The sequence below is a fragment of the Triturus cristatus genome, chromosome 3_2, assembly GCF_964204655.1.
Source record: "Triturus cristatus chromosome 3_2, aTriCri1.1, whole genome shotgun sequence".
NCBI classification, from domain to species: Eukaryota; Metazoa; Chordata; class Amphibia; order Caudata; family Salamandridae; genus Triturus; species Triturus cristatus.
In genome coordinates this window covers 60167181-60192017 of record NC_140584.1, presented here as the reverse complement: position 1 = coordinate 60192017, position 24837 = coordinate 60167181, and the positions used below count along the sequence as shown (strand labels likewise).

General features: G+C 46.2%; 1 protein-coding gene across 5 annotated transcripts in view; it reads left to right on the top strand.

Moving 5' to 3' along the window:
• THYN1 (thymocyte nuclear protein 1) overlaps positions 1–24837 on the top strand; it is a 176981-nt gene that overhangs the window by 34551 nt on the left and 117593 nt on the right. For all 5 annotated transcript variants that reach the window (XM_085647240.1, XM_085647239.1, XM_085647242.1 and 2 more), the window contains one exon: positions 9200–9255. In XM_085647240.1, coding sequence (XP_085503366.1) covers positions 9213–9255 — 43 coding nt within the window. In that variant the 5' untranslated portion in view covers positions 9200–9212. The remainder of the gene's footprint in view (positions 1–9199; positions 9256–24837) is intronic.

The window sequence follows — 24837 nt, the reverse complement described above, 5'->3', positions numbered from 1 at the left end:
AAATAGAACAACTTCAACAGGAAATCCTTCGCCTCAAAGATCAACATCTGGACATACAGGCTCATGCTGAAGACCTAGAGAATAGGTCCTGCCGAACAACATCTGTATCACATGCATTCCCTCTGGGACAGAGAGATCAGACATCACCTCCTTCGTAACAGAACTCTTCCGATCTATCCTAGAGGCTCCCCGGGACCTAGACATCAAGCTGGACCGCACGCACAGAGTTGGTCCCAGACGTCCATTTAGCACCCCTCCTCTCGACATACTAACGTGTGTCCATGACTGTCCCCTGAAGGAACATATTCTCCAAAAGGCGAGAGACAAACACCTAATTCAGTTTTAGGGTCATAGGCTGGTCCTCTTCCAAGACCTCTCAGCAACAACCCTTCAGAAACGCAAAGCCTTCCGCCCAATCACTGGCTCCCCTTCGTGCAGCAGGAGTGCCGTACTCGTGGGGGCGCCCCCTCTGCCTCGAAGGTAAAGTGCATCAGCTTCGTTGATTGGAGAAGGCGCGCCACTTACTGGATCTCAAGGACGGCACACTGGAGCGCTCTCAAGGTGAGGGCTATGACTAGGACAAGCAAAGGATCCGCGGTCAAAGGGGCGCAAAATCTTCCCCAACCAAACTTTGCACTGACCCAGAGGCCATAGCTGAAGAGCGGCAAGCTGTCCTGGTTCCACTGGCTTGGGACCCGATGGGATCAGCAGCAATATGAAGCTCTACGAACTTGCTCCCTTTTCTGCTGGTCCCCCCCTCTTTTTACTCTCCATTTCTTTTCCTCCACATATCTTCTCTGCTCTGGGCTGGAGGGGTTTAGGTGGAGGGGGCATGGCCTTTGACACCCCAATTCTTGTGAACATACCATGGGACCGAAGCACATGGATTCTATTGAAGTTTATATTGTTTTTTCTTCTATTGTTTATTCTAGTCTATTCCAAGACTCTCTTATACCCCGTTCCCTGCATACCCCACAGGGTGATGGTGTGGATATGAGGGGGTCCTTTTAGCTGCCTACACTGCGATGTCCGATGTCTGAACAATTTGTGGTTCTCACCCTCAATGTCAAAGTACTCAATCACTCTATGAAGAGGAGCTCTATCCTCTCCTACCTTGAAGATTCTGGGGCACACATAGGCTTATTGCAGGAGACACATCTCCTCACTAAAGATGAGCACAGGCTCTGCTCTTAGGCCTTCTCCTACCAATACTTCTCGCAGTCCCTAATAAAGCAGCCGGGGTGGCTATTTTGGTCTCTAGCCACTTCCGGGGAAAAGTGGGTCCCAAACAAGTTGAAATAAAGGGTAGACTGCTAGCATATTCACAGACAGTTGGTTCTAGTACCTTCACTCTGGGCACCCTATACTCTACCAATGAGGGACACAAGCTTTTTCTCCGAAGGGCGGTGGCAGACGTGTTGGGTTCCCAGGTTCACCTAGTCTTAGTAGGGGGGAGATCGAAATCTAATATTTAACAACGAGGTGGACAGATCGCAGCACCATGGCCAATCCCTTGAGGGAGCGGGGTGGTTGAAGGATGTGGTCCTGTTTGACATTTGGAGATCTGCCCACCCACAATCCTGAGATTACACGTTTTACTCCTTCGCACACAAAACCTATGCCAGGTTGGACTACTTTCTTGGCTCGCTTGAAATCTCCTCTTTAGTTCAAAGAATGCGTATCTAACCTCGTTCTTTTTCCGACCACTCTACTGTGAATCTTGTCCTCTCGGTTCCATGATCTGGCCCATTGTCTAGGACTTGCCGCCCCCGTGACACCTTGTTACAACGCCTTGAGAACATTGATCAAATTTCTAGGACAATGACTATCTTGCTATCAATGACACCCCTGATGTCGCCGTCACAACCCTATTGGATGCTGTGAAGGCTGTTTTTACAGGGGAGGTCATTGCCATCCTATGTCTGGAGACAACTAGAGGCTGCCCGGGCTCAACTACCGGGTAGTGATGTGGATAGGGCAGAATATGCAGCTCTTCACCTTCATCGCCGATATTCTGTTAGGGGCGATAGGTGCAGGCGCCTCCTGGCTAACCAACTGCGCATCCAGCATCAGGAGTCCCAATGTCTAGGCGGTGATCGACACTAAAGGCCGGGATTGGAGGGACAACTTACACTTAGTGTAGACTTTCTGCCAATTTTATCAGGATCTCTGCACAACACAGGACCTCCCAGTGGATGGCGCCCACACCTCTGCCCTGATGCCAGAGTAGGTGACGGAATTGGATCGCCCCATCCGCATCAAGGAGGTTGACTCCTGCATAGCCCGTCAAAACTCATCTAAATCACCTGGCCCCGACGGCTTTCCCTCCACCTTTTACAAGATCTTCTGCCAGATCTTGGCACCCCTCCTCACAAGATTGTTTAATGCGATAGGGGCTCTTTATCTCTCCCCTCTTCCATGTCAATGGCCTCTATTGTGGTAATCCCCAAGAAAGGACAGGATGAAACACACTGCTCCTCGTATAGGCCTATTTTCTTCTTGAACGTTGATCTTAAGCTCTTTACGGGTGTTTTAGCCGCCCGTCTCAACCCCCAACTACCGGGCCTTATAGTCCCCGATCAGGTGGGATTCATACCACAACGGCAATGCAGCAACAATAAGATACAGATCCACCACCTTATTGATAAAGCCCAACAGTATGACCAGGAGCGGATGCTACTGGCCATAGATGCCGAGAAGGCATTTTGAAAGGGTCTATTGGCCATATCTCGCAGCCACTCTTACGTACTTTGATCTCGGAACACTTCAAGGGGTGGATCCTCAGCAGTTATGACCGACCGACCGAACCACCACAGTGCTTCAGGTCAATGGCCACTCTTCCGCCCTACTTCTCATTGTCAGGGGTACTCTGCAGGGTTGCCCTTTGTCGCCCCTGCTGTTTGCTCTCTATATAGAGCACATGGCACATAGGGTTCAAACTGACCCCAAGATACAAGGGATCCTGTTTTGGAGGGGAACGTCACACCATCAGCCTTAATGCAGATGAAGTTCTAGCAACTCTTGTGGTGCTGTCTATCTCCCTGCCTGCTCTTCTTGATGAACTGACGATATTTGGCCAGGCAGCTGAGTTTAAAATGAACATCTATAAATCGCAGGACCTCAACCTGACCCTCCAGCTGCGCACACTGGACGCCTTACGACAGGCCTTCCCCCTTCAGTGAGCAACAACATCTATTCCTTATCTTGGGCTCCATATCACACCCATTACCTTTGAGTCCCTACGCACAGAAAATGCACTGCCAGAATTTGGGCACTGGCGCTATATCCAAATCCGCCACTGGGTGACTCCTCCATCCGTTTGTCCGGGGGCACAATGTCTTCTCACCCCCTTCAAACTCTGGTTACTCTCAGTCTTCCAACACACATCTTTTTACTCAATTTTATCGCTTCAGGAGCCCTGTGGCTTACTACCAAAATCCGCTGTCCAGAAACGCTGCGAGTCAGAGCTAGGAAGCGAGCTAACATCGTAAAGAGTGGGGATATATTTATTACTGCCCAAGACACACTGCCCACAACGTGTCTGGCATCAAAACGGTGACAAAGATTGTCACCTACTGGTACCTCACAATCGCCCGATTACATCAATATAAACCGTCCAGATCACCTGAGTTCTAGCACAAATGTGGGTCCCTAAGCACTTTGTGAAATTTTTATATGGGACTGTCTGAAGTTAGCCTCTTATTGGGCACAGGTTCTTAGCGAAATCGACACCCATTTTTACACTGAACTCTCCCGATTCCCTGCTTACATCCTGCTGGGCCTACCGAATTTGCTCACTTTTCCACTTAAATCCCGCCAGGGCAGACAGATTGGTCTGGCATGGGCATCTGCCCTGCAAAATATCCTGTTGCACTGGGGCACAGGGCATATTCCAACATATCATGGATGCTTACATCGAATGTGGTACATACTAGGGATGGAACGAATAACCCTCTCTTTAGCAAATCAAGGTGTTGTGTTCCCCAAGATATTGAGCCCTTTCTTGAAATTATTACATCATAACTCCACGACTTACTTGTCCCCAATACTTGTGACTCCTCCACCGGTCCGCAGACCCTCCTGACACCGCTTAAGAGAGTCTTATCCTTGGTCCAGCTAGGCTTGCAACTATGTTATTTTTGTTTATCTGGGCTAGGGTTGGGTAGGGGGAGGATGTTGTGGGGAAATTGCATATTCTCATGCACTGATGCCTGTTTGTTACAGGCCTTGCTTTGCTTGTGTTTTCAGTTTTTGAACTAATAAAGAAATCTAAACCATACATGGGTGAAAAGTTACAGCTTGTTCCAACAAAGTAAAATGTCGGTTTAAAGGACAAAATGGAAATGGAAATTGGGTTTCGGCAAAAATATTTATCAATGCACATCACCAGGTAAATGACTGATTTGTTTTCACCGTTAAAAAAATGTTCTTTCATGACTACTGAAATATATTGTGAAATATTTGTAAAGTTGTACAGCACGATTGTCACACACTTCACTTTACAAAATCTTTTAACTGTGCAGTCATTGAAAGTGTAACGTCCTGGCTTTCTCGGGGTTGGGACAAACAGACAACGGACCAGAGAAAGGGAGGTTAAGGAGGATTTAATAAACAGATAAACAACTACAGACAACAAAGAATACCGGTACTGGAATCACCAGTTAAAGTACGATACCCATTCACAGCTCTTCTAACCGTCCTCCGCATGCACACCGGTCCCGGTATGCTCCAACGGAGGGCACAGTGCTAAGCAGTGGCCGACAATGCCACTCGACCGCTGTGAAGGGTAGTTCCAAGGTTGTGGAATATACGGGGGGCACGTGGGAGTCACCCGGCCGGGCTCTCTACCACCTGGGAACAGCCGCTCTACCAGTTTCCCCCAGAGTACTGCCACAACACAAAGACGCTGGGAACACCTCCTAGTGTGCGTCTCTTGTATCCGGGTTTAAGTGATGATACCCAAGGTGGTGCAGAGAATGGATGGGAGCAGCCGCTCTACCTATCCCAGTTCTCCTACGAGTGTCGATGGCTAAGACGCGGAAACACCTCCTGGATAGCGTCTTAGCTCTAAGCGTGTGTTCACCCAAGTAACGAGGGTTGGGAGCTTCGGCTCGCACCAACCTCGATTTCTCCAAATTGTCAGGCCGTTGGGAGCTTCGGCTCTACCAACGGTACTTGTGCCCAATGACGTTGAATACGGCTCTCAGAACGGGACAGGACACGGGCAGGAAGCACACGCCAGCACCTCTCCTCCGCTCCTTAGAATGTTCCTTCCGCCGCTCCACTCTCCAACGGGTCCGTGTACCTCAACCAGGTACTCCGGCAAAGATCAGAATATCCAACGCCGAGTCCCAGTGATCTTCTCCTTAAGTAGTACTCTCGGCGTTGTATAACATGAAAACTAGGCGTTACCCTTGGTGTTATGTAACCAGAACTCTTGAGTTGCATGACATGCAAACTAGGCGTTACCCTTGGTGTTATGCAACCAGAACTCTTGAGTTGCATAACATGAAAACTAGGCGTTACCCTTGGTGTTATGTAACCAGAACTCTTGAGTTCCATGAGGCAATAGTTGCCGGAGGGCATTCTGGGAGTTGTAGTCCGCTCTCCTCCAAGCGCACCAGGTTCACGGAAGTGGCATCGTGGGAGGGAATCCATGTGCGGGAGGGGATTCCTGACAGAAAGAAAAGAAAACACCAACCTCCAAGGTAAAACAAGCAGCAAGCAAATTGTAAGAATACATAAGCTGACATTTAACTTCTGTACCTGACTGCAGAACAAATGTGACATGATAAAAACAAGCATTGGCATAGCCAATAGGTCTCGCCTTTGGGACCTTATAAGTGTTTAATTATCCAGCACAATATCCTTGGTGCAACAACATCAAGTGTTGCATGGCTAAACACTTCTTATGATGTCCCAAAGGCGAGACCTATTGGCTATGCCAATGCTTGTTTTGAGTGAGTGGCTCGTGCAGGTATGCCACTGTGAGGTAGAGATGCTGGGAGTGCTTTTACAGGAGCCCCTGTGACATTGCGCCTCTTCAAAATGTATCTTGGGTCTGGTGTAATACTTCTAGCCCCTATTCCCATCTTCCCACACCCAATGCATCCTTAAATGTCCCATGTACAGCCGGGGTTGACACTCCTATTACCCCTGCCCTCCAGTGACACTTTACCTGTCATGGGTGGTGCTGGATGTGGTGGTGGTGGTGGACGTGGTGGAGGTGGTGGGCACGTGGTGGTGGGCATGTGGTGGTGGTGGGGCACGTGGTGGTGGAAATGGTGGTGGTGGATGTGGTGGTGGTGGACATGGTGGTGGTAGACGTGGTGGTGGTAGACGTGGTGGTGGTGGTAGACGTGGTGGTGGTGGTAGACGTGGTGGTGGTGGACGTGGTGGTGGTGGTGGACGTGGTGGTGGTGGATGTGGTGGACGTGGTGTTGGTGGGGGACGTGGTGTTGGTGGGGGACGTGGTGGTGGTGGACGTGGTGGTGGTGGACGGAGGTGGTATTGGATGTGGTGGTGGTGGACGTGGTGGTGGACATGGTGGTGGATGTGGTGGCGGTGGACTTGGTGGTGGACGTGGTGGTGGTGGACGTGGTGGTGGTGGACATGGTGTTGGTGGAAGTGGTGGTGGACGTGGTGGTGGTGGACGTGGTGGTGGATGTGGACATGGTGGTGGTGGACCTGGTGGATGTGGTGGTGGAAGTGGTGGTGGAGTATGTGGTGATGGGTGCTGGTGGTGGACGTGGTGGTGGTGTACTTGGTGGTGGTGGACGTGGTGGTGGTGGACGTGGTGGTGGTGAACGTGGTGATGGACGTGGTGGTGGTGGACGTGGTGGTGGGGGTTGTGGTGGTGAACGTGGTGGTGGTGGACGTGGTGGTGGTGGTGGATGCGGTGGTGGTGGTGGATGTGGTGGTGGACATGGTGGTGGACGTGGTGGTGGTGGTGGACGTTGTGTTGGACCTGGTGGTGGTGGACATGGTGGTGGACGTGGTGGTGGTGGATATGGACGTGGTGGTGGACGTGGTGGTGGTGGTGGACGTGGTGGTGGTGGTGGTGGATGTGGAGGTGGACGTGGTGATGGTGGAGGACGTGGTGGTGGTGGACGTGGTGGTGATATTGGTGGACGTGGTGGTGGTGGTGGACATGGTGGTGGTGAACGTGGTGGTGGGCGTGGTGGGGGTTGTGGACGTGGTGGATGTGGTGGGGGTGGACATGGTGGTGGTGGACGTGGTGGTGGTGGTGGATGTGGTGGTGGATGTGGTGGTGGTGGTGGATGTGGTGGTGGTGGACGTGGTGGTGGACATGGTGGACGTGGTGGTGGTGGTGGTGGTGGAGGACGTGGTGGTGGAGGACTTGGTGGTGGTGGATGTGGTGGTGGTGGACATAGTGGTGGTGGACGTGGTGGTGGTATTGGTGGACGTGGTAGTGGTGGACGTGGTGGTGGACCTGGTGGTGGTAGTGTGAGCGAAAGAGAGAGTGAGCGAGGGGGGGAATGAAAAAAAAGCGCGACATGCGCCAGATAAAGTACTGACACTGCTTGAGTTATTCTTGCGGGAGCGATCAGAGGCCAATTAGCACGCGCGCTGCTGCTCGCTCCCGCAAGGTTGATGCCACCACAAGCACAAGTGTGCTTGAAAAGGAGCAGACCGATGGCTAAAGGCCCTCCTAGTGCAGCGCATGCACGCTGCCTAGGCGAGACCTAACAAGATTAACGGGCATTTATATTGTTCTTGTCAGTTTACCAGAAGGAGCAAGTAGGCCCTAAACACCTCACCCTGATAAAATCTGACTGAATTTGAAGCAGAAAAGAAAGAAGAATTGACAATGAGACCGAGGGAGGAAAGGAAGGAAGGAAATACAAGCTTAATTGTTTATGAGCTCTAGAAAACACCACCCGCAGGATATTTTATGGAGCAAAAAAAGAGTAAACACCAGTAACTCACTGACTTTAGTAAACAATCTGATATAGACAGAGAAACCTAGGCTAAATTCAGACTCTAATCTTTCCTGTTGTCTGGGGAAGGTTTCAGGTGTTAAGAAAGGCACAAATAGATTAATCATGGTACGTGTAGTAGTTGATTTTGTGATCCTATTGAAGGTATGTTGGCCTTGAGAGTTGCACTTTTCCTTTTATTTGGTGTCATCTTTTTGTGCAATTTTTTCTTTTTGCTTGTTTAAATCTGTTTTTATTGTTAATTTGTGTGTGAACATATTGAAACAGTTACAAGCGCAGGTAATAAGTACTCCAACTCTAGTGTCAGAACAATCCAGATTGTCATACAAAATACAGTATTTCCTTTACAATGCAGTTTAAGTTCCAGTGTCAATCTTAGTCGCACATGAGATAGTGTGCGAGGACAGGTGTATGAAGTTTGGTTCGCTTGGGTGTGTGTATCCGCAGATGCCATTGGTAGTAGAGGAAGTATTCTTGCACATGGAGTGTGACGTATCTGTTCTATCTGTATCTGTATGTAATGGGAGGCGGTTGTGCTATTTTTCTTTTTGATGTTGTGACTATGCATGCTACTAGACGATGATACGAAAGAAGCACAATGGATTAGTATTGCTATCAAAACCTTTTTTTTTAAACTGAAGATTCTCAAAATGAGGCTCCCTTTGCTGTCTCTTTCCTATAAAAAAATCCGTTGGTATAGATGGGACCATTTAAGTCCAGTGTTTACCAATGAATAACAAGTGTGATTTTAGATATCCTGTATGGCCTACACATATTATGGCCCCATAAATAATAAATGAGAAAATTAATAAATGCAGTTCCTCTACAAACGTCTTCTATTCATATTGGCATGGCATTTAGCTACACGTCGTCAGAAATATTTTTTACACCAGGGTAGAAGTTATGGAATGATCTTCTCCTGAACATATTGTGATTGCAGTCTCCTCAGTCGCGAAGTATTTAACAGAACTCCACTTGTAAGATGATATGCACAAGGACAGTTGGGTCTGAAAGTGTGCTTTCTCTCTTGCGCTTTATTTTTGCACATAAATCGCAATAAGTTAGAAGTGGGGTATATAAGATGAATTTTCATACCCTACAAAACCTTTTTTTGGGGGGGGCGAAAAGTCAATGGATGCCCTTCACATCCTCTATCAGTGTTTCTGTGTTTCTATTCCTTTTTAAACCGTAAACTGCAGTTGTACTTGATAGTAGTGTCTTTCTTTGCTTTTCTTCAGTTGAAACGAAAGAATGTCATCACCCCAGAGAAAACGAGCGAAATCAGAGCCTGCAGGTAATCGACGACTTTCTTCTCTGATGGTTCATGCTGGAAGTAGAAACCCCTATAGATTATGCATGAGTTACAAACCATTGCATACTTAAGGAAACTTGTGTTTTTGGTTTGGGCTATAAGTTGACTGTTTGCTCCTTGGAGATTAATACTTTTCAATCATTGTTAAGTATGAACAATTTTGACTATTGAGTTGAGAAAAATATTTCAGCAATAGTAGGCTAATCATGAACTGGTATCCTACATTTAGTCTTTTATTAAGTCCTAGATTTAGTTCCTTTGTTTCAATAATTATTGTTTTTTGTGCACCACATAATGACCAAGAGCAACAAAAATATTGAGCTTTAAAAGAAAGTAATTTTAAAATATTGTGCTCATATATCTTATGGCAGCTTTGTACCATGTTATGCCTCAAGTGCAGTTTCAACCCTCCCCAGATTTAGACCACATTATGATCTGGTCAGTGGTTAGATGTATAGCTTCTCGTGCCAGTGAATGGTTGATTCCAAAGAATCAAAGAACTTGGAGTAAGCAGAGTTAAGAGTCAGTGCAAGGTGGGAAGATCTCGGGCAACACAGTGTCAAGAGCCCAGCCCGTTTCTGACATCCCCAAAGCTTTTTTGCTTTCTTTGTGCCTGCATTTTAGCTCAAATGGAAACGTAGGTAAGTAAAACTGCATTCATGATCCCCATCTTCTCGTCTACTGCAGTGAATGGAGCAAGGATGATCCTTGAGCAACAGTCCTTAATGTTTGTTAAAGGTCATGGCCACATAGACCATGTCACCCCCCACATTAAACTGCACTGAAGTTAAAGGTGGCAGAATTCATAATGGTAAATAAATCAGGTAAGAGTGTGCGTCACCAGTCACAATGACACATCATGCTATTGAAGATGTCCTTCAACAGCACTGAATTTCTTTTTTTTTTTTTCTTTTTTTTTTTTATAAGAAACCTTTATTACACATTAAAAAGGATACAAACAAGGGCCTACAACCACAAGGGCCGGCCGCTAGAAAGCTCGGGAGCCAGCAAGGCAGCGCCATACATTCAAGTGAGCCAGAAGCAAAAGCTCCCGGTAGTTCGTAAGCACATATAACAGGCCGCGGCCACAGTCCAAGGGCGATCAAAAGGACGGTTTCATATTTTTTAATAGAAGAAAAAAAAAAAAAACCTCCAACAATAACACACAAACAAGGCAATGAGAGTCTGAAATAGCAGCGTGCGCTCCCCAGGACGGGGGAAGATCCACATTATCTGGAATAACTCTTGACAGGAGGTGGCAGTGGGGGGCAGCGGAGAAGAGGACAAAGCATACACAACTACGTAGAATGCGCGGCTAGGGGGACAAAGCGACGTCGACCTCTCGCAGCAGAGGCGGAGCGCAGATATTTCCACGATAGGAATTCCATGGACCCCACACCTTAGTCCACCTCCCAGGCTTGCCTCTCGCCACATACACCGTCTTCTCCCTGAACATACACCAATCCATATTCTCCTTCCATACCGAAACCGTAGGCGGCCTCGGGGAACCCCACAACTGTGCGATATTGCGCTTAGCCACCATGTACCCTAAAGTCACCCACTGCGTCTGCGCCGCATTATAGTCATTTGGTTCCCAGACATTCAGCAAACACCTCCTGGCCTCTGGTAACAAAGCGACATGCGTGACCTCCTCCATTACAGTATGTACTCCGTTCCAAAATCGCACGACCTCCGAACATTCCCATAGGATATGAAGAAAGGTACCCAACAAGCCACAGCCACGCTTACACATTCCATCCCTCGAATAACCCATACGTATCAAGCCAGGCCCTGTGACATACACTCTATGGAGTATCTTCAGCTGCACAAATCTAAGGCGGGCCGGGATCGCCACCTCTTTCGGGGAGGCCACCGCCGATACCCAATCCTCATCATCCAGTTCCAATCCATCAACCGTCCACGCCTCCCGCAGATAGGTCAGCAAGTCCGTACGATCATTAATACGTTTTTTATAGATCAGAGAAATAGTGCTGTCGGGCACATAGCCATCTAACACTCTATCTTCCAACGGGGAATATTCTGGGATAGCAGCAACATCCGGAAAAACCGAACACAGCGCATGGTAGACCTGTGCATATATAAGTACTCCCTATCATTTAATTTGTATTCAGTTTTGAGCATTTCAAACGTTTTAAAGGACCCTTTCGCCCAGAGGTCACCCACCTTACTTATACCAATCATATCCCATTTCTCGAAGCCTTTCGTTTTCCACAGACAACCCAAGCACTGGGAGGCATACAACGGCGTCGCTCGAGTCAAGCGATCCCTCCACCCCATCGCAGCATTCGCCGCATGCCACACGCGTACCGCAACTTGCGTTGGTCCCGTCAACCGTGCATCCGGAGTCGCCGAATACAGTGCCCTATTGTAATCCCCGCCCGGAAGTAATAACTTATCCATCTCGAAGGCCGGATTCAAAGCAGGACCGTATATCCCGTGGTTCACCGCCGCCAACTGAGATGCCCAGTAGTATCTTTTAATATCGGGGAGGGCAACACCCCCATCATACCAAGGGAGTGTCAACTTGGCGAGGGCGATCCTCGGTCGCCCGTCCCAAAACAGTTGGCGCTGAAGACCCTCCACCTCACGGAAGTAACGGGCCGGCACGACATCTAGCGTATTTTGTAAAGCGTACAAGAAGCGAGGCAGCGACATCATTTTAAACAGTGCCGCCCGTCCGAGCGGCGAGAGCGGAAGCCGTCGCCACCGCGCGACGTCGGCCTTCAATCGCTGGAGTGGAGGGAGAAGGTTTCACTCATAGCGGACCTCGGGGTCCAGTGATATGAAGATTCCCAAATATTTGAACCCCAATGTAGCAATCTGAATAGGGCACCCCCGCGGCAGGAGGGGGGCCTCGCCCGAGAGGACGTAAACACATGACTTGGCCCAGTTGATAACCAGGCCAGAATTACGACCGAAGGAATTCAATACGTCCACCAATACAATTAGGGACTTTCGAGGAGAGGTGAGATACAAAAGGATGTCATCCGCATAAAGGGAGACCCGGTCCTCAAATTCCGGCGTCCATCTAATGCCCCGCAGCGACGGCTCCCAACGCAACCAGGCAGCGAGAGGTTCTAAAGAAAGTGCAAAGAGGAAGGGCGACAACGGACAGCCCTGTTGCGTACCTCTCCCCAGCGCGAGGGGAGCCGACACCCTACCATTCACCACCACCTGCGCCAATGGGTCAGCGTATAGTAATTTTACCCACCCAATGAATTCAGGGCCAAACCCGAATTTCGCTAATGCAGCCCAAATATACGGCCACTCTAAAGTATCGAACGCCATGGTAGCATCCAAAGACGCCAAGATGGCCGGCTCACGCATAAACTCCGCTCTGGCAAGCACGCCATGCAACCGCCTCAGGTTCAGGGCGGTATTACGATGAGGTATAAAACCGGACTGGTCCTGATGAATCAAGTCGCCCACGACCCGAACCAGACGATTGGCCAATACCTTAGCCAGGATTTTGGGTTCCGCGTTCAACAACGAGATAGGCCTGTAGGAGGCACAGCGGTCTCGCGGCTTCCCCTCTTTATGTATCACAACTATGGTGGCAAGACGTTGGTCAAGGGGGAGGGAGCCCGCCGCCCGCGCAGCGAGGAACATGTCACGGAGATACGGTGCTATCTTATCTGGACGCAACTTATATAGTTCAATGGGGAGACCATTGGGACCCATGGCCTTACCAGAAGCGATCGAGCGAATGGCCAAAGCAATCTCATCCGGCGACAACTTCGCCTCCATCAACATGCTATCAGCCTCCGAGAGGGACGGCAATGCAATATCTCTAAGCAACCGACGAGAGTCCTCCTCCGAACGCCCAGAGACCGGAGAGTATACCCCACGGAAGTAATCCGCGAAGCAGTTAACAATTTCTACCGGGTCAGTCACACACACGCCATCCACTCTCTCCACAACTGGCACCACTCTACTCGCTCTCTCCTTCTTGTCCAACCAAGCAATCAACTTTCCGGCCTTATCTCCCACATCATACAGTCGTCCTTGTTGCTCTCTACTCATCATTTTAGCAGCATCCGTGACCAGCGCTCTATAATCTGACTGTTTAAGGCTGAGAACGTGCACTTTCTCATCCGTAACACCCCGCTCCAAATCCCCCTCTATCTCAGCTATGTCAGTTTCCAGGCGGACCACCTCTTCCCTCCCGCACCTCCTAGCATGGGAAATAAGAGACAAGGCATGCCCCCGGATCACCGTTTTATAACCTTCCCATAGGGAGACAGCAGACGACACTGACCCTACATTATCGTCGAAGTAATGATCAATGGACTTAACCAGTTCCGCACGAATATTAGGGTTACGTAAATACCAGGGGTTAATTGGCGCTACTCTTCCCTCTCCCCCAGGAACAACCTCCATCTGCAACAATAGAGGGGAATGGTCAGAAATACCTCGGGCCAAATGACGCACCTCCCCGAACATTCCAGCCTGGAACGCCGGCATAAGTATATAATCAAGTCTCGAGAGACTCCCGTGGGCCCCCGAGTGGAAGGTGTATTGTGCCCGTCCCGGGTGCATCAATCTCCAGCAATCTATAAGTCCTAAAGTATCTAGAAAGCCACCCAGCCAGGCCTGGGCTCTAGGGAGATCCCTGGGGGGGTGCCGGTCCTCTATACCGGATACAACAGCGTTAAAATCACCCCCTAACACCAGAACCCCCCCCCAGGGAGTCCCAGGACCAAACGCCCCAAATCAGCAAATGTAGCCGTCTGCAATCCCGGTGGCACATAGACAGCAACGAGCGAAACAGTTCTACCCTCCCATCTCCCCACCAATGCTGCATATCGCCCTCTATCATCGTGGAGCACCTCGTCCACCTCCAACGGGAGAGAGGCCCTGACCAAGATACCCCCTCCCCTAGAGCCAGAAGTGAAACCAGAGTGAACAGCAAGGCGATAGCCCCGCCTATTCAGGGCATGGAAGGAGTTCCCAATCAGATGTGTCTCCTGCAGGAAAACAATGTCGGGCGAGATCCGTTTCAAAAACTGCAACACCACCCCACGCTTGATCCTATCCCCCAGTCCGTTCACATTCCATGAAAGTATTCTCAATCCCTTACCCCCCACCCCGCTCCCGTGCATGATGCCCACATCCCGGAGAACACAACCAGGACAAATCAGCAGCTAACCTCACATTGCCTTGTGAAACAAACAAACAGTCCCCAACACCCCTCCTCCCCCACAATATCCAAACCACAACTCCCCCCTCCCTGCACCCCTGCTTGAGCCCGAACAGCCCCCCCAACTTGCAGTGTGCCTGTCGCCCTAACATATACTGAACCACTAAAAGAACCCCTGAAGGAGGAAAGGGCCCCAATATGCTCTCCACAACCCCCGAGCATTTGAAGGGCATATTACACCAAACTTGAGTCCCATAGAGCTAAGGTACAAAATGTCACCAGCCTAGTCCATCACCGGGAACCAAAGTTCTAGTCCTGTTCCGCCGAACCCTCGCCACTCTCCGCTGTCTGACCATCCCGACCTCGACTCCGGGGCAGGGTATCCAACCAGTCTCCAACCGCCTCCGGCCAGTCGAAGGAGTGCGAGCGATCCTCGAATTCAACCCGCAACCTGGCCGGAAATAGCATCGCATACTTCAGCTCCATGTCCCTCAAGCGCCGTTTGACGCCCAAGAATCCCAGTCGTTGTTTTTGGACCGCTTGCGTAAAGTCCGGATAGAAGCAAACTTCAGCGGCCCATTCACCCTCGACGCCTGAAGGATAGCATCTCTGTCCCGAAAGTTAAAAAGTCGGGCAATTATAGGCCGCGGGGGAGCACCCACTTTCGGCGCACCACCCGGAATTCTGTGAGCCCGTTCCACCGCAAAGAATTTGCTCAGCCCCTTGGGTGCGAGATGGTTGACCACCAGATCCTCCACAAAAAGGTCAGCAGCAGGGTTCTGCGATCGTTCCGGTACCCCAATTATGCGAACATTGTTCCGCCTGGCCCTGCTTTCGGAACCCTCAAGTCGACGGTCAGTTAGGTCACTGGCCAGCCGTAACCTACGAACCTCCGTTTGCAGGGCGGCCACGTCCACAGTTAGATTCGACGCTGTGTGGTTCAAAGCATTGACCCGCTCATTCGTTTTAGACAGATCCGCCCTGACCAGATTTACATCGATCAGGACCGCATCCAATTTACGAGCCAGGGTATCAAACTGCTGACCCACTGCAGCCTTCATCTCCTCAATGGCGCCCATGACGTCTATCAAAGTCAAGTCAGCAGATAGGCCCGAGACATCCTTGGACCTTTCCGGCGATTTATGCGACCCACCAGGGGATCCCTTTGTCTGCGCATAGCGGTCCATGTTATTAGCCTGGGTGTAAACTCCCCGCCGGGTATTCTTGGGTTTCTGCTTGTCTCCGTCCAGCCTCGCCGCCATCGTCTGGTGACCACTGAGATCGGCACCTGCCAGCACAGGAGTAGAGACCAGATAGCTAATTCAAGGGACCACAGCCGTCACGGACTGTAGCCTGTGTATAGTCCGGGATCCAGGCCAAACACTCCACCATCCACGCTCCTCTGGAACATCAAGGTCCCTCAGCCGATGTCAGCAAACGGGTGCGAAAACGAAAGTGAAAGTGCGGGGTACGTGACAGGCCAGGCCCTGCATGCCGCTGTTGTTCACTTCGTACCCGGGCACCTCACCAACTCGAGTTCCGGACCAAGGCAGGAGTAGGCCGTAAACTTCAGATCGCAACCATTCCGGTTCCCCGAGCCCGATTTGAATTTGGAGAACGGATGGCACCTCTGCTCAAGTTCAGCAACAAAAGCCCGTCGACAAAACCAGGATTAATTCAGGATAGACGTGGGATGTTGCGGAGGCCCTCGGGAGCCTTGAGCCTACGCGGCCATCTTGGTTACGCGCTAGGCTCCTCCTCACTGAATTTCTTTTAATAGTAGCATGTTTACATACTGTACCCTTTCGATTCTCACTGCTTTCAGTTAGTAACAATCACAATGGTTCCCTCTGATATTTTCAAAAAAGAATATTAAATAGCTGGTTTCCTTAGGCATCGACCCCCCTGCCTGGTGGCAAAAAGTCTTTAATCTAACAGTGCTGTTCGACGGCAGCCTCTTTCATTCCTCTTTTTTATTTTTTTTATTTTGAAGGGCATCATAAAATACAAATACAGAAGATATAAAAAGCTTTTGAAGTGCCATATGCATCAAATAAAAATACATCTAGATATCTATCATTAAAAGGAAGTCAATAGAATACCATATATATGGGAATGACAGGTCATGGCCAGCCAATACCTCTGACAACCACACTCATAAGGGGTCCTAGATACAGTTTAATCTACATCGACACCTGTCATTTTCTAAGATGGACATCTCAAGCGAACAATCATTTAAAAATGCTTGCCCCTATGTCTTAGGGTCTGGTGTTCTGATTAGCAACCAGTGTCTGGTCAAAACCAGTCTAGCAAGCTAGATCGCAGAACAGTGTATCCCAGTAATGAACACCAAAGAAAAGGAGCATGCAATTACTTGATATAGATATATAGTATTTTTTAGAAAAATGTATATCCGTATTAACCTGGTTTTATATTTCTATATAATGTACTTTATACTCCTATTTTATGAATATTACAAATATGCATTTAAGCAAATAATTTTATTACCAATGTATAAGCAACAATTCATGCATTCAAGTATGTATTTTTTCTATTTCCATCAAATGACTGATTTGCACTGTCACTTTAAATAAGGCGATCATAATCCTAAACGCTGTCATGTGATCAAGGCAGGCAACTACCGAAACGCGTAATGGCGAGGCTGTTTGTGCGTTAATAAAATACAAAAAAATGCACAATACCTGGGTCCGCTCTCGTTTGTCTTGAACGACTGGTGTGAACGAGGAATCACTATATATATATATATAACAACAAGTGACCTCTGTACCCAGAAGTCCAGATGAACACGCACTCACTCGGAATCAGTTGCTTTTGAAGTTTGCTTTTAATTCATATCCATGAGCAAAATAAAGCTATGCCCAACGCGTTTCGGTTCGCAACTCGAACCTTGATCACGGGTAACAACCGGGCATGACCAGACATCATTTATTTCTATTATTGCAATTACTTCCTGTTTCTCTAGTTGCAAAGCATTCTGGTCAATGTAGTGCATTGAATTAACACATGTGTAAGTTGTTGAAAAATTCTAAATAAAATAAAATTCATGAAGAAGAAAAAGAAGGGAAGGTGATCATTGACAAAATCATGTATAACACTCTATCCCAAATCATAAATTTAAACCTTGATTTGATAATTGTGTAGAAGCTCAAACGCCATATTACGATGATTCTACGATGGATCAACTTTGCTACCCTCCAGTGGGTATGTTAAATAGTCATAACAATATGGAAAAAAGGAGGGGCGATACATTCATTTCAGTGCCCTCATGTTCTGTTAAATTACAGTGCATGGTTTATTCTGTCCCGCTTATAATAATATGAGCAGGCTCTTATCACAAAGGCTTATGGCAAAAAAGTTTGCTGAAGGTAGGCATTATCATCCCTCTAGTGGGTGTTATCCATTTTGCGCTTGGTTAATACATCTGTTGCCTATTGACAGACCATTAGTTTTAATGTTTGTCAATATTATTAAGCCTTGTATCAATTTAGAATAATCGTTAGTGACATTTTAACAATTTATACATCAGAATTGTTTAAAAGCAAGGTTAATGTCCAAAAAATCATATGTGTTGAAGTTTACAAGTGCACAAAAAGTTCCTCATCCTGATTTAAACCATAAGGGGTCAAAGTTCTGAACGAAACAATGTGCTTTGATTCTTTTTGTCGAAGAAGTTTTTCTCGATTACCTCCTCGTTCTAAGTTGGGTACTTGTTCGATTGCATAGAATCTCAGCAATTCCCATTTGCTCTCGTGCATTCTTTCCATGTGCTTTGCGATTGCATTAGAGCGATCCACATTGACAGTGGCTCTAATGTGTTCTAAGATGCGTTTTTTGATTTCACAAATCGTGCTGCCTATGTACTTTAAATTACATGGGCACTCCACTATGTATACCACATATTTGCTTTTGCAGGAGATATGTTGTTTGATCTTCCATTTTACACCTTTTCTGACTTCAACCTCCTTTTTTGAAATTGCGATCTTACAGGCTTTGCAGTTTTTGCATGGCCAAAAGCCTTCAATGTCAGTCCAAGGTTTCTGTGGTTTTAACTTGAAGTGACTGCGAGTTAGTTTGTCACCCAGATTAGGCGCTCTCCTGTATGTAACGTTGGGGTGGTCCCCTATAAGGCCTGAAATGGTAGTATCTAATTTCAGGATACCCCAATGCTTTTTGAGTATGTGGACCAGATCACTGGTTTCAGTTGAGTAGGTGGTTATTAATCGTATTTTCGTGAAATCCCCTTTCTTTTCTTTTTGTTTATTATTTAGTATTTCAGTTCAATTTCTCATTTTCGCCTTCATTAGGCTTTTCTTGATTATTTTGCCAGGGTAATTTCTTTTTTCAAATCTAATCTTCATTGCTTTGCTGTGGTTTTCAAATTCATTATCCGCCGAGCAGTTTCTACGTAACCTGAGGAATTCTCCATAGGGTATATTCCATTTTTGGTTAATGGGATGAAAACTGCTTGCATGGAGAACCGAGTTGGTGGCTGTTTGTTTCCTGAATAGGGTGGTTTGTAGTGTGTTATTTTGCACGTATATTTCAATATCCAGAAACGAGATTTTGTTGGAACTAATCTCATAAGTGAATTGTAATTTGGTCTCATTGTTGTTTAGAATTTGGAAATATGCCGCAAATTCTTCATCGGTGCCATCCCATATTATAAAAAGGTCGTCAATAAAACGCCACCATGCAATGATTTTTTGTACATGTTTGTCGTTTTCACAGTTCCATGCTATTTTTTGTTCATACCATCCCATCATGAGATTTGCAAAATTTGGAGAAAAAGAAAAGCCCATGGCTGTACCTTTCATTTGTCGGTAATGTTTTTTATTGAAGGTGAAAATGTTGTTTTGTAGACATAAAGTTATCATTTGCAGCAACATGGTGTTATGTTGTTTGTATTGGATGTTCCTTTTCCCCAGAAAAAAACTACACGCTTTTAAACCTATTTGATGTTCTATACTGGTGTATAGAGAGACTACATCCATTGAAACAAGCTTATATCTTCGGTTCCAAGGTATCCCTTCAAGTTTTTGAAGGAGGTCTGTTGTGTCTCGTAAATAGGAGGTGAGATCTTTAACCATGGGAGCTAAAAAATGGTCGATGTAATTCGACATTGGTTCCATAATTGAGCCATTTGCAGAAATGATGGGTCTGCCTGGTGGTTTAATTAGACGTTTGTGTACTTTTGGTAAGAAATAGATCGTGGCTTCGATTGGATTTGCGACTTTTAGATATTTTCTCTCTTCTTCGTCTATCAGACCCTCTTCAAGCCAGACATTGAGATGTTTATTGATAGTCTTTTCAATTTCTTTAGTTGGACTAGAATTTAATTCTTTGTAGCACGACTCATCTTGTAGCTGATTGTTGGCTTCCCATATGTAGTCTTCTTTATTTTGGATTACCACATTCCCGCCTTTGTCCGCGGGTTTTATTTCGATTGCGGGATCCTGTTGGAGGTCTTTTAGAGCCTTTCTTTCAAGGAGCGATAAATTGTCCTTGACTTTACGTTGGTTGAGATGATATAAGTCATGTATGATTGTTTCGTGAAAGAGATCAATCTTATTACCTGGTGGTAAGGTGGGGTAATAATAAGATTTCGGTTTTTTACCACTTGCTCCTGCTCCTAGAGATGGTAGTAATTCTCCAAGACTATCTCGATGATCTGCTGGCTCCACTTCTCCCATAGTTATGAGAGTTACCAAGGCTTGTTCATCTTCTGCAAGAAGTTCACTATTGAAGTTAGTTGTGATTATATCTTTTGTCGATGTTGTCTTTTCCGCAAAGATTTTAACCAGTTTAATTTTGCGGATATATTTGTAAAGATCAATACGTGTTTGTGCGATGTCTAGATGTATATTAGGACAAAAGTTGAGACCTTTCTTAAGTAATTGTTCTTCTGAACCCGTGAGTTGGCGTTTTGAGAGATTGATAACATTCAGTTCTTGGGAGTCACCTCTCTTGTCTTTTTCTTCTGGGTCTCTTATTACTTGGTGCGTTTTGTCCTGCCCCGAGTCTCCATTGATACATTGTTTCCTTCCTTGCCCTCTTTGGCCTCTCCTTGTTTGCCTCTTCCTCCTCTGCCCTGTCCTCTTCCCCTTCCTCTTCCACGGCCCAATGGTTTTATCTTTTCCCAATTTTGTTGTTGCAGGACCAGGCGCATTTCCGTTAAAAAAGGAATTTTGTTGTTGATTGTTGGGGTTTGTTGGGGGACATTGGTGATTTCATTTTCACTTAAATCCGTGCTTGTTAGAGATTCAAAGCTAAAAAATTGTGCACTGGCAGTTTCCAGCTGTTCTTTGCTTCTTTGTTGCCCAAACTTTCTAGCAAAAGTGAAAATGCGCCCCTCTTCGAAATTAAGTTTATCCCTCTGGAATTTGTATTGCTTGCGTTGTTTCACGCGCTCTTCGTGTTTTTCTAAGTTTTTGGGCATTTCTTCTTTCAATTTTTGATGTTCTTCAGATAAGGTAAGTTTTTCCAAGGATTCTTCTATCTCACTTAATTCTTTTTGTGTGTCATTGAGTACTTTTTCTGTATGTTTAATGAGGATTGTTATTAGACCCATTGATGAGCCCAAAAGATGTTCACCCCATTCTTGCAGTAGCTCTCCACTGGTGTCTTGATGACTGGGCATGAGTGTTAGGCGTAGTCCTCGGGGAATTCTTTTTACCTCCACGTATTTTTTTAAAGTGATCAATTCCCACCATTTGTTGATTTCTTTTCTGGCTAGTCTCTCCCAATACCTGAGAGCTTCTTTATTGTCGTTCAGAGCATTTGCACTGGGTTTACCTTTTGACTGGTATGATGTTGGAATGGTTTCAAACACTTGAGCCACTTCAGCATTGCGTTTGGCTTCTCTTCTTTCCATAGCTAATGTTTTGCTTGTTTATTCGTTTTATTTCAAAAAGAGATATATTAAAGTTCTCCTTTTCTTTACACTGTTATGAATTAGATTCCGAGTTCTCTCTCATACAGACATGAATAGCAGAGTGAAATCCGAAAATTACTTGACTTGTCTTGATTAAGGAAACTTTTTCGCTTGTAACATATAAGTCAAAGAGTCTGTTTTTGCTGAGATTTACAGTCTGAAATGAGCCGTGTTGTATGAAGCGTATAGACAGTTAAGCGACTTGGTTAACCTTTGCTGTAACGTTTACACAAAGTAACTCTTATACGGATTAGATTACTGAGAGCTCCATAACCCGCCATGAACACTGTATCTAGAGAACATTGGTGAAAGATACAATATTGCCGCGTATTTCTTACCTCTAACTGTTAGGTTTCAACGTATCCTGCGTTCCTCCGGCTGCAAGGTGAAGTATCCGCCTTCTGTTTCAGAGGTTCGCGTGCAAAGTTTCTCCTTTCCACATCTCTCAGTGTTCAATGCGCGGTGGCTGCCGACTATTCCTTAACGTGAATCCTGTGATGCCCTCTTCTGAAAGTCGGCGCTCCTCTTGTGGCGCGGTGCGAAGTTCGTACGGCAGAGCAGCCGGTAATTATGACAACAAGTGACCTCTGTGCCCAGAAGTCCAGATGAACACGCACTCACTCGGAATCAGTTGCTTTTGAAGTTTGCTTTTAATTCATATCCATGAGCAAAACAAAGCTATGCCCAACGCGTTTCGGTTCGCAACTCAAACCTTGATCACGGGTAACAACCGGGCATGACCAGACATCATTTATTTCTATTATTGCAATTACTTCCTGTTTCTCTAGTTGCAAAGCATTCTGGTCAATGTAGTGCATTGAATTAACACATGTGTAAGTTGTTGAAAAATTCTAAATGAAATAAAATAAAATTCATGAAGAAGAAAAAGAAGGGAAGGTGATCATTGACAAAATCATGTATAACACTCTATCCCAAATCATAAATTTAAACCTTGATTTGATAATTGTGTAGAAGCTCAACGCCATATTACGATGATTCTACGATGGATCAACTTTGCTACCCTCCAGCAAATAGGACACAAAAACAAATAACGTCCAATGATATTCCTCAAGAGTCTTGCACGTCAATTTCAAGTCCACTTTATTGAAGTGTATTACATTTGCACATTAACCCAGCCAACTTGTTTCGTCCATACGGACTTCATCAGGGCTGTAGAATTTAAAAACACAAATCGGCCTTTGTAGCTCTTATACACATACACAATAATATTTACAAGAGACCCAATAAACAATATCAAAATACTTCTAAGCAAAAAACACAAGACTCCCTACCTATATACATTCTAATTCTAAAATAAACAGCCTGTTCATATTTATTTTAAAATATATTCTTATACTTACCGTAAACGTATATTTTTTCTCTTCATGACAGTTTTCCTGTTCGTCCAAATTCTCAATTCACCGGCGTTGTCACAGACCAGTTTTGCTCAAATAATATGGACTAAAAAACAGTCACTTGGGTTATTCTTCAGAGAATAATATTCTCTCCATGTGGGAAAAAATAAGATCGCAAAACTCCAACAAATGTTCCAGTTCCAATATGTAGAGTGGTGTAGTACCCTCTTGTTTAATCGAATATCAGTAAGGTGGAACAAAGGTTTTCTGCCATCTACCTTGAGGGCATTGGGAGGGTAGGGGCACCACGGTCACCGTAAATGGTCCGTCGAACCTGGACTGTCTCAGTTTCTGGACAAAATTGCAAACGAAGACTATGTCGTCTGGGGGGTTGAACTCGGTGGTTGCGCTGTTCTCTGTTCCGTTGATTAGCTGTTTAGAAATGAGCTTTGCAACCTTGATTAATTCACAGAGGTAAACATGCATTTCATCATTTAAGATTTCTACTGTGTTCTCTCCCTGTACAGATCCTTTTTCACCACTCTATTAAATGCTAGGGGACTCGCAATACCCTTGGGGTAACAGAGAATACAAATACTGAGACCCGAGATAGGAGAACGCTGTCGAATAATGGCTTTCTGTATGGAGAGGGATGCTAAAAAAGGCATTCTTCAGATCTATAACACAGAGAAATTTAGCATCCTGAGGAATATTTGTCAAACGGATGGAGGGGTCAGGAACAATTGGAAATTCTGGTACCATTACATCGTTCAGGGGGTGCAGGTCTTGAACCAAATACCATGTATTACCCATGGACTTCTTAACCAGATAAATCAGGGTGTTACAAGGAGATACTCCAGGGCAAATTACTCCTTACTCTAGCAATGCCTGTATAGTAGGGGCAATGGCCTAATCTGCTTCTTTAGAAAGAGGATACTACCTAACTCTAAGTAAAATAGCACCTCCCTTTAATGTAATTCTAAATGGTGTAGCAGTACTGATAAGGCCTACATCATGGGGATCCTTAGTCCACAAGGTGTCTGGTACTTGGGAAAGATCTGCATCGTGAACAGATTCAAAAGCGGCTCTACCTGGTGACGGTGTCCTTACTTCTAGTACTGTTCTCAACTGTATGTCATACTGAGAGACTACAACTGTTTTCTTAGAATAATCACCAAACCGATGATCATCCAATATTTCCCTAACCATTTTACCTGACCCAATGAATATAGCATATGCCCTTGAAACTTGGTTATGACCACTGGCTATCAGAGTGCCATAGGTTGGTGTTACATCCAAGGCTTTATTTGCAATATCAACTCAGTTTCCGGCATCCAAGAATCTTGTCTTTGTCTCCAGAAAAAGTATTCTTTGGGTAACTGGACCTCCCTTCTTAGTAACTCTGGTGTTTCTACTATGACTGTATAGACTGCTGTGGTAAATGCTTCAATATCAGCAGGTCATGCTCTAATTTGATCTACAGTAGGGGAATCTACTGTTACTGCCTTAATCCTGGAAGGTGGAAGTACAGGGGTAGAACAAATCATGGTACTATCGCACTCCAAATGAATGGTCATATTTAACGTGGCCATAAGATCTCTCCCTAACAGATTAGCTGGGGTAGCTGGAGAAAACAGAAAATAGCCATCAGTATACCTCCCTCCTATTCCCATCTATACTGGTTCAGTAAATGAAGCCCTCATTACTTCCCCAGAAAAGGGAGTATCAGAGAGGGAGACTGGAAAGTCTCCCTCTCTGATTCAAGATCGGGTTACTCCTGTATCTAAGAGGAATGCATACATTTTGTTATTGATAGCTACCATCTCAGTGGGTTCCCCATCTGGCTTGATCTTCATTAACAATACTGGACACATGGAACTACTCTGTGGGCATCCTCACTTGGTATATCCTCCCACATAATTTGTCTGGAGAGGATTTCCTCCTCTCACAATTACACCTCCCTGTCCACTTTGAGGTGGAGCCTTCATTGAGGGTGCTTGGTAACTTTGTTGTGGCAGCAGTCTTGTACTTGAGCATTACTGATTGCCGCACATTTTGTGACGGTGTCTAAGGTACATATATTATTTGTGGGTTTG